Source organism: Beta vulgaris, chromosome 1, assembly GCF_026745355.1.
Source record: "Beta vulgaris subsp. vulgaris cultivar EL10 chromosome 1, EL10.2, whole genome shotgun sequence".
Lineage (NCBI taxonomy): Eukaryota > Viridiplantae > Streptophyta > Magnoliopsida > Caryophyllales > Amaranthaceae > Beta > Beta vulgaris.
This window is the reverse complement of record NC_079202.1, coordinates 34,092,934-34,103,894: the sequence shown is the minus strand read 5'-3', so window position 1 is coordinate 34,103,894 and position 10,961 is coordinate 34,092,934. Positions and strand designations below refer to the sequence as shown.

Below are 10,961 nucleotides of genomic sequence, written 5' to 3'. Positions count from 1 at the left end.
TTAAAAAATTAGATAAAAGTAATCACAACATTTCTCATATACTATTAATTATATGAGTTTGTCTTGTAAGAGACGGCCTACTTTTAAATTAAAATTAGGCAATGGTAAGCCCAATATTAAAAAGAGAATCAGCCCAGTAGTGACTAGGATAATTTCTTTCATTGACTACTTTAATCCATTTAGTGACCATGTCTACTTTTATATTAAAATTAGACCGTCTTTTTTAATAATTTTTGTAATTATATATGAATATATTGCACATGCTCTTACATAAAAGTTCTATATTATTAAATATTGATTATCGGCCATCAAAAGAAAGTATTGATTATCACCTAATATTTGCCCCCGCTCGATTATTATCGGACGACAGACTAACTGTAATTGGTTGTTGTCATAAAAGCTAAATAAATGAAATTATTCACTGAAATAATCTGTTCAATTTAACATTGTTCCGCCTATTGTTTTGGCGCAAATCCATCTGTCTATAGACATTGGTCCCAATTTCAAGCGGCTAGTTTCCAGTTTCATTTTTCTATTGTTCTATTGGGATGATTCGACACCGGAATGATTGCAAAATTCCTTTTTTTATCCTCAAAGAATAAAGATGAGATATAAATCATCTTGAACATTACAACTCCTTACTGAAACTATTTTTAATGCACTTATCATACCACATCACCACGAATGACGAAACTGATTGAATCTTCTTTTTCCTCACGAAACTGTTGGATAAACCCAATTGTTGCACTGACGTTGAAAGTTTAATTTTTGATACTGCAGTTGCTCAGTGATAAAACTCGACTAGTCACCCCGTTATCTTTTACTTCTTTGACTTTGACTTCGTGTACTAGTTCTTAAGCCTTATTATTTTGCACTTACTTTTAGTTCAGTTCACTTATACGCACTTCAATATTTTTCTTATAGTTTTCATTCAGTTCACTATCGTTATAGTTTAGTTCAATCCAAAAAAAAAGGCCTTAATATTTTGTATAAGAATTTTTTTCAAATATTTCTTAATTCTCAATTTAGAGTACTTGTATTTTATTATAAGTGTCTTAAAATATAGTTATTTTTCTCATGTTTCTATTTTTGAAATAGTAATTTGTTCTTAAAATACCCTTATTAAACTTTGTTCTTGTTTTGTGCTTATTTTTACACGGAGATCTGTACCCACGTGGCGACATTTATTATTCTTACTTTTGAGTTCAAATACTCATCTTCCCAGTTCAAATACCTATACTATCTTTCTGATGCAAGTATTATAAATATTTAAAACAAATACAAGTTCTTCAATTCTCGTGGAAAATGAGAAACAAAACTATAAATTAGGGTAAAATTTTTATATGGATCTCATCCGTACAAAATTGAATGTGGACCTAATACTAGTATATTTGATCTACGAAAAGCGTGAAAACAAACATGAAAATTGCTTATTAATTATCAAAGTTGTGCATTGATACACGTAAAAGTCAAATTATTTCACTTATTTAGAAACAAATGTTAATACTTCCTCTATTTTGAATTAATCGCAACAGTAACATTTTGCACTATTCACAGTATGTACTTTGACTAAGATTTGAACTTTATACATAATGAAAAACATAGTCAAATGGAATCTTGTTTGATTCGCTCATTAAATACTTTCGTAATATCAACTTTTTTAATTTTTTACATATATACTATAGTAGATATTAATTATCAAAGTTATGTCTCGACAAGCGTGAAAATTGAATTGTTGCGATTAGATCGAAACCGAGGAAGTATATCAAACGAGCTCTAAACAAAAAAAATAAATTAGTTTCATTTATTCTTCTATTAAATATAAGAAAATTGCTTAATACATATGCTATTATCACAATAACAACTACAGTGTTTCAAATTTTCCGGCGTCAAAACTTTTCAAAAAAGTCTTTCTCTCTCATCCGAAATTCTCTCTCAAAGAAAAGAGAGTTATCTCACTTAAAGTGAGCCCCACTTGTCACCTGAGTTGAGTTCTTCTGCACTGAGGACTTTCTCACCTTTCACACCTGGCATGTTATGGTCTTCACACCACAACAGTTCCAGCCAGCTGGCCAGACGCATGGTAACCGCTTCGTCAAATTCAATCGGTAAAATCATCTCCACCGGTAAATTCATCCTTACCACCCCTTGTTCTTCTTGTTTAAATACTTCTTCCCACTGTAATTCTTGCGGAAAAAAACAACAACCAAAATCCTTCGCTTATTTCCTTTCACCTTTCACTGTTAGTTTTCTACTTCTTTTTTATTGTTCTGCCACTGTTTGTTACTGAATAATAACAAAGAAAAATAAAAACCTTCGCTTAGTTCCAATACTTTCACTGTATGCTTTTCTACGTTACTTTATTAAACCTCCACAACCTATATATTTGCGAAGAATGAGTTTCTCAGAACCTCAAACTAGTAATAGTGAAGGACTTCCTGTTCGTTCTATACACAAGCGCATGGGTATCCTTGTTAGCCACCCGCCATCGACTCTTCCTCCTCTGCCTAATATCGAGTGGAGTCATTCTGTAGTTGGCTGTTTTTTTGATCTTGTGCCTCCAAATACGAGCTTGGTTACTAATGTGGTCAATACTCAGTGGATTACTCGAGGCTCCATTCGAGTTCTTCGCACTGGGATGTATTTTATCTTTGAGTGTCAAGACCCGCGTGATTGTGCGGCTCTTCTTCGCCAACACACTACTGTCATAGATGGTAAGATTATTACCTTTCGCGCTAGTTCAGCCAATCAAGTTCCTTCCACTATAGACTTTAGTTTGGCTACGCTATGGGTACGTATCCATAATTTACCTTGGCGTTTCTTGGAAAATGCATGGACTGCTCGTATATTATCTCACGTTGGGTTGGTTGATTTAGTGGAAGAAACTGGGCCGGGTCTCCCACAGGAGGCTTTTCTTCGTGCTCGTTTAGTTGTAGATTTAACCAAACCACTAATCCCAGGTTGCTTCTTGCCCTTGGGAGATGGTCAAGTGGTGTGGGTATATTTTCGATATGAAGGGGTTTTTAAGTTTTGCAAACAGTGCGGTTGTGTAGGCCATCACACTGGACGATGTCCAATGTCTGCATATGATGCACACCATCTTATTCATCGTCGCTTCCTGGAGTTTGAACATGATGGTATGAACATCATGTTTGGTGCTATGGGTGTTCCTCTTTATACAAATATTATTCGTGGGTTACCAGATCGGTTTATTTACCGAAATGTTCGTGTGGATTTAACTCATGTGGTTCCGGGCCATGATCCCTATATATTTGATGAACGTCACGTTGATGTTCATATGGTGGACTCAAGCTCGGACGAGGAACCAGTGGAGGTAGCAAGCTCTGAACCTTCGCTTGAGCCACCAAATTTGCCATCCCAAGCAAATAATCCTTCTCTTCATGAATCTGACTTTCATACTAATCCCCCTTTGTCTTTTTCCCGGGGATCCCCTGCAAGTGTAACTCAGATTCTTTCTCCTGCTATCAGTGGCCACGAAGTGCTATCTCCACCTGGTCGCCGCTTTTCTACCGATGTTATTACTTCTGGCCACATCGAGGATTTTGTATCCCCAAGACCTCAACATGTGCCACCCGTATCTGCAGCAACTTCTCCTCTATCATTAGTCGCACCTACAGCAGACGCACAAGTACATCGAAGCAGACCTTTTTATCGTCATCTGGGGATTACTACGCGACCTCCGAAATTATTTCGCGTGGCGATCGAACATGAGGAGTGTTATGTGCCTACAAATGATACTGCTTCGGGGTTTGTTCATCAGTCTCCTGGTTGGGATTCTCTTAGCAATGTGGGAACTCTTGAGGCACTAGTCGAACAAGGAAGGACTCCGAGTTGTCCTCCGCATCCTGATGAACCTGGCCCTAGTAATTGGTTTTTCGCAGGTCATAAGCGTAGGGCCGAGGGTATGTTGCATAGCCAATATGCCAATGACGTCGCTGGCTTGCCTTTGGAGGTGAGTTACAGCTCTAAAGCTGGAAAGCGACAACGTTTGGAACAATGGGAAGCTAAAGGAGGATTTAAATTAGGCTTCCTACGTGGTGACGTTCGTACTAAAGCTATTACTGATGTGTCTATGGCTCGAAATTTGGAAGTGGAACCTGGGGAAGAGATTATGTCTTCTTTGGCAAAGAAACGTCATGCAGCTACTTCACCACCTATGCCGGCTAAGAAATGGATTTTCAAACGTCAGCGTGGTAATGATGTCGGCTCCACTGCTGCTGACATGGAGGGACATTTTTCCTTGTTGGTTAAGGTTGCAGATGACTCAACTAGGGTAGTGACTGACCCAGACCAGTCACCTCTAGTTCCATGAATATCCTTTCGTTAAATTGTCGGGGGTTGAATACCAGTGACGCCCCGATAATTCCGTACATACGCTGGTTGGTTGCGACGGTTAAGCCCATGTTTCTGTTTTTGCAAGAAACAAAATGTTCAGTTGCACATGTACAGTCTGTGTTACGAACTACTAATCCACACACTGTAGTTGGTGTAGATGCTCTAGGGTCTAGTGGTGGGTTAGTTGTGGTTTCTTGGGCACCTTTTGCTGTTGACGTACTTAGATCCATGTGTAAATTTCTGTTTTGTAAGATATCAGCAAATAATGGAATGATCTGGTACGTTTTGTTTTTGTACGGAGAATCGCGCCAAGAATTTCGTACTTTATTATGGGATCAATTGTTACACTTGTTAGAGCCATATCCTGACTTTGTTATTATTGGTGATATAAATCAACTTGATCATTATGGGGATAAGTTGGGTGGGACTACTATGATTAGGGGATGGGAAGAATTTACAACTTGGAAGCATACTCTACAACTACAAGATATTCCCTTTGTCGGGCCCCGATTCACTTGGACAAATAACAGGGATGGTGTGGATTTAATTATGGAACGTCTCGATAGAGTATATGCTTCCCCAAATTGGAATGACAGATATCCACTTGGTTTTATTAAAAACTTCCCTATTCTACATTCTGATCATGCAGCTATCTTTTACCAGACAGAGCCACCAACCCAGGTTCATCGTCGGCCATATCAGTTTGAAAATTGGTGCCTCATACACTCTGATTTACCTAACATTATTTCGTCTGTATGGCGCATTCCCATAGTTGGGTCAACAATGTACCGGTTCACGAAACATCTATCCATCTTTCGCACTCAGATCAGGCGATGGTGTTTGGATCATAAAGTTGTATGGGGGATTGATTGGCAAGAACTTTCTACAAAGTTAATGGCCAATGCGACTGATATCTCTTCTCTTCCTCAGGGTAACGCTTACATGCTCCAACGTCAGCAAGAGTTGAATAAGTCTGTTTTGGCACACTCTTATTGGTCACAACGATCTAAAGATAAATTCGTTCAAATCGGGGACCTCCCAACCAAGTTCTTCTATAATAAGATGAGACAAAAACAACGCGCAGCATATATTATCTACTACGGATAGAACGACCAATGGACGGAGGATGGTCCTACCATAGTAAACACTATTTTACATCATTTCAAGGTTGCTTATGGGCCGTCTCAGGTGTCTACTGCCTCTGACAAGGTCCAAGATGAGGCCATTGATTTAGTACTTCGCGACTTAAATTTACCTCATCTTTCTCCTTCCCAACAACAACAGCTCATTCGACCCTTCTCTAAGGATGAAGTGCATGAGGCCATGTTTGGTATTGGTCAGGGCAAATCTCCTGGGATGGATGGATCAACGGCGGAGTTTTTCAAACTTCACTGGGTTGGCCTCGGAAACGAGGTATTTCAAGCTGTTAATCACTTTTTCACAACAGGGTTCATACTTCATGAATGGAATCAGACGTTGATTGTTTTGTTGCCTAAAGGACCAAATCCTGAGGATGTGACACAATTTCGGCCAATTAGTTTATGTAATACCATTTACAAATGTGTTTCGAAATGCCTTGTCAATCGATTACGGCCGTTGCTCTCTGATCTTATCACAGAATTTCAGAGTGCCTTCATACCGGGAAGGCATATGGATGACAACATTTTGATCAGTCATGAGTTAACCCATGTTCTTAATAAACATCGAAGCGGTAATGTTCATCTAGCGGCTCTAAAAATTGACATGAATAAGGCATATGACCGGGTTAACTGGAGGTTTCTCTTAAAGGTTCTTCAGGCCTATGGATTTCCTGCACAGTGGATACAGTTGATTAGTCAATGTATATCTACAGTGACATATCGCATCCTGGTTAATGGACAGGTTACAGAGTCCTTTCCTTCCCATTGTGGGCTCCGTCAGGGTGACCCACTTTCCCCCTATCTGTTCTTGTTCTGTATGGATATCTTCTCTCGCATGATAGTACTGGCTACGGATATTCGACTATTTGATGGAATTCGAGCTCACAGGTACGCTCCTGCTATATCTCATCTGTTTTTTGCTGATGATGCTCTTCTTTTCTTTAAAGCGTCGACTACTTCTTGTACGAAACTGTCCAATCTATGCTCGATTCTGCCATATTTCTGGTCAAATGCTCAGTTTACGAAAGTCGTTTGTTAAATTTAGTCCAAATGTTTCCGAGCACATGGGTCAGGAATACAAACGTATCTTGCAATTAAATGCCAATGTTTCCCTGGGCACATATCTGGGTACTCCTGTGGATATCCAAGGGAAGAAAACTCAGCACTTCACCTTCTTACTTGATAAAATTTCTCAACGTATAACTGCGTGGAATCATATACCAATTTCGCAAGCTGGGAAATTGATTCTCATTAATTCAGTTCTCATTGCTTCCATAGCTCACATCCTATCAGTCTTCTTAATTCCCACAACAATCACTAATAAGTTGGATGCAATGCTAGCACGATTCTTCTGGTCCAATTGCTCAGGTAAAGGAATTGCTTGGAAAAGCAAGGAGCTCTTGCATTTGCAAAAAGGTGCTGGAGGACTCGGATTACGTAGTATTGCGGTGCACAATCGTTCGCTTCTAATTAAGAAAGTATGGCGTATTCATAGGAATTCCAATGGCCTTATCAGTAAGGTATTTGCTGATCAAACTTTGCGGCCTAGTTCATCAATAGCTACATTGCGTCCTATGCGGAGTCAATGTTCTTGGGGTGCGCGCGGGTTATTTCAAGCTGAGAAGGTGCTCTTGACAAATTATATTTGGAAAATTGGATCCAAGTCCAGCTTACGAGCTGGCAACGAGCGCTGGGTTCATGGAAGGCCTCCCATCTTTCGGGATAATGTCTCTCTTCACACTGCCGCTACTGCTTCCATTGCTTCCCTCTTGTTGCCACACCAACAAGGATGGAATGTATCTCGGCTTCATTCACTTTTTCATTCCAGCACAGTTCGTGATATACGTACTCTTGAAGTGCCACAACTCACAAACCAAGAGGACCTTTCTATTTGGCCTTTTACTACTTCGGGCCAATATACTACCAAATCTGGGTACTACTTTCTCTCTCGAAATACCGATATCTATCGCATGAAACCCACTCTCAATTCGGAGTTCTTTCGAATCTTATGGGGATTACGCATCATGCCAAAATGGAAACTTTTCCTCTGGAAACTGTTCCATGACGGGTTAGCAACAACATCTAACCTTTCGTACCGTGGTCTGACTAGTTCAGATGTTTGTCCAAGCTGTAATTTGGAACCGGAGACATGCCAACACCTTTTTCGCTTTTGTCATCTTTCCACGTTAGCATGGCAAACTAGCCAATTGAATCTTATTTCCAATCTAACTCCCCTTGTGAGTTTCAAAGACTGGCTCATTGCATGGATACACTATTTCTACCAGCAGGATGGATACAATGGCCATCGTCTTCCTTTATTTGTGGCTATGTTATGGGCTATTTGGCAGGGACGGAATCAAAAGGTTTTCAACAGCACAACACCTGATCTGCCTCTAATCCGTTCACTTCAGGACAAAGGTATCCAACAACACTTCACCTTTCTGGCTACTCCTCTTCCTCAGCCTAGGATTTTGCATGAGGCACCAGGTCCGCCAGGGTTTCTTTTCGCACATTTTGGGTTATCCTTCTCCGGGGTACCACAGTTACAGATACAAGTGGATGGGTCCTGGAAAAAGTCTTCTCCTTTGGCTGGTATTGCCTGGGTTGTTGATAACGTTAGTACTAACGCAAGGGAGGGGCAAGGTAGCTGCATTTATGCTGAGTCAGCCCTGGTGGCTGAAGCACGGGCTTGTCTGGGGGCCTTGCTTTGGGCTCAAGCTCAGGGTTATTATCAACTTTTGATCTACACAGATTCCGAAATTCTGGTCCGGAGTTTGCTTCATCAAGCCACACAACCTATTTCAATCGCCTGGACTCTCAACGACATTCGAATCCTGGGACAACAACTTCAATGGTGTCGTATTCTAAAAGTTAATCGGCAACAGGTGCAGCGGGCACATGAACTGGCCAATCATGTTCGCCTTGGACAGATACCAATGGCCAACCTGTAGTTGTTTTGTTTTATGGTTCTGTACGTTTTAACGATGTCCAAAAAAAAAAAAAAAAAAAAAAACAATAACAACTACAAATAGCAAAAAACATTGACATGCACTGACCATTAATCGCCGTCTCCATATCCCCCAACTGTAAAAAAAAAGAAAAGAAAGGCCACAATCAATCAAGACATCTGCTTATTCATCGCAGACTCGCACTTATTGCACGGCTTCCCAACCTCTGCATGCATGACGATTTCAACGCCCCCAACTTCCTTTCACAATATAAAAACTCAACCACTTCTTGTTTTCTCTCCTACCATCTAAGATCAAACCCAAGAATAAAAAAAATGAAGATATCTCTCACTTATACTCAAATATTTCTTCAAGCCTCATTTTCAGCTCTCCTACTTCTCTCGCACATTCCTCCATTATCAATTCTCTTCCTCTCTTTTTCTCTCCTCTTGTTCTATTCCATTTACTATTACTTCCTTAAACCTTACCCTATTCTTCTCTTAGACTACTCTTGCTTAAAACCTCCTACTAATCGAAAGATTAATCTCGAACTTTCCGAATATTTCGTACGTAAAACTGGTCGTTTTTCTGATAGGAGCATAAACTTTATGCGTAATATTTACCTTAAATCTGGTTTAGGAGAAGAAACTTACGCTCCACCATTTATTTTCCAAGGTCATAATGAAGCAACTTTGGATTCTGCATTGTTAGAAGCTAAAGAGGGTATGTTTTCAACCGTTGATTCTCTTCTTTTGACGGCTAAGATTAACCCTAGTACGGATATTGATATTGTTATTGTAACTTGTGGTAGTTTTTCTCCTTCACCTTCCCTCTCTTCATTATTGGTTAATCATTATGAGATGGGTCCCACTGTTAAAACGTTTAATCTTAGTGGGATGGGTTGCGGTAGTGGGGTTATCTCTATTGATATGGCTGCCCACATGTTACGTGCCTCAGGAAGAAAAGTCCAAAATGCCCTTATTGTGATTACAGAGAATATTAGTCTTAATTGGTATTTTGGTGAAGACAGATCCATGTTGGTTACTAATTGTATTTTTCGAGTAGGGTGCGCGGCGGCGATTGTAACAAACGATCCGAATCGCCGCCGCGACGCTAAATTCCAATTAGTTCACTCTTTAAGGACCCATCATGGGTCCGATGATAGCTCATACAAGGCTGCATTTCAAGAGGAGGATGAAGAGGGTAATACAGGAGTTTCACTTACTAAAGACTTGATTAGAGTTGCAGGCCAAAATTTACGAGCACATTTAACAACTCTAGCCCCACGAGTTCTACCACTGAGTCAACTCGTTCAGTACGTGAAATCTGTGGTATTATCTGTGTTAACACAAGGTGAGTCGAAGACAATGGTTCCAGACTTTACAACAGCATTTGAGCATATTTGTATTCATACAGGTGGGAAGGCAGTAATTGAACAAGTTGGGAAAATATTGAGGTTCAGTGATTCAGTCATTGAGCCAGCTCGGATGACTCTTCATCGATTTGGGAACACATCAAGTAGCCTAGTGTTTTATGAATTGAGTTATTTTGAGGCTAAAAAAAGGATTAAAAAAGGGGATAGAGTTTGGATGTTGGCTTTTGGGACTGGATTTAAAATTGGTAGTTTGGTTTGGAAGGCGTTACAGGATTCACAAAATGATATTGATAATCCATGGAATGATTGCATTCATAGGTACCCACTTCAGTCCTCGTAAATTACATCAAAACGGTTGTAGGAAATTCTTTCCATATAAGATACAAGTGTATAAGCTAAGCTTTAACACTTCTGTGAAATAATTGTAAGCAATTGTTTTATAAATTTTATTTCATAAGGTTAAATAGAACATCTTATTATGTAAGTCAAGGTCAATAGTTACTTTTATGTATGGTCGAACTAGCTAAATTGTTAGGTCTTTGGTTTAATTAGTTTTTTTTTTTTTCAAAATCATATAAGCTAGTTCATGTACCAAACTAAATGAATTTATAGGGCACGGTACATGACTAACTTATAGTGAAGCAAGTATAGTGTGAATTCTTTTTTTCTATTGGGTGTTTTAGATTTGGAAGGAAAGAAAACAAAAATTAAGGATTGTTGTCAACAATTGTCATTATTACACTGGTGAAAAAGTCACACAGCGCGTGATAGTAGCATGTTTCTTTTTGTTTTTCTTTTTCTTTAAGGTGTTATCTCTGTGGTGCTTCTCTATACTTTTGAATAATTAAAGTAAATAAGTCAAGCTGGCACACCAAGATCCTAGCGACCTAGCCTATGTATTCGTTTGGAAACTTTATTTTATGCACTGTACCATGCTCATATTGTCAACGAGCTATTGAGTCTTTAGGCCGCCTTATTTATTGTCAAATGTTACAACCTAAATTTTACCACGTTTGTATTCTTAATAGAGTTGTCAAAAAAAAATGACCTGATTTGATGAGCCAACCTGTACCTGTAATGACCAGTAACTGATTTGCACCTGAAATTTTGGCAAAACAGGTCACCTGAAACCTGATCTGGGTC

The 10,961-nt window shown here is 39.3% G+C and overlaps 1 protein-coding gene across 1 annotated transcript; it reads left to right on the top strand.

Moving 5' to 3' along the window:
* Nucleotides 1–8,546: 8,546 nt before the first annotated feature.
* Nucleotides 8,547–10,545, top strand: LOC104896300 (3-ketoacyl-CoA synthase 17). The gene has a single exon (XM_010683029.4). The coding sequence runs from the start codon at nt 8,674–8,676 to the stop codon at nt 10,156–10,158; it is 1,485 nt and encodes a 494-aa protein (XP_010681331.1). The 5' UTR covers nt 8,547–8,673; the 3' UTR covers nt 10,159–10,545.
* Nucleotides 10,546–10,961: the final 416 nt, after the last annotated feature.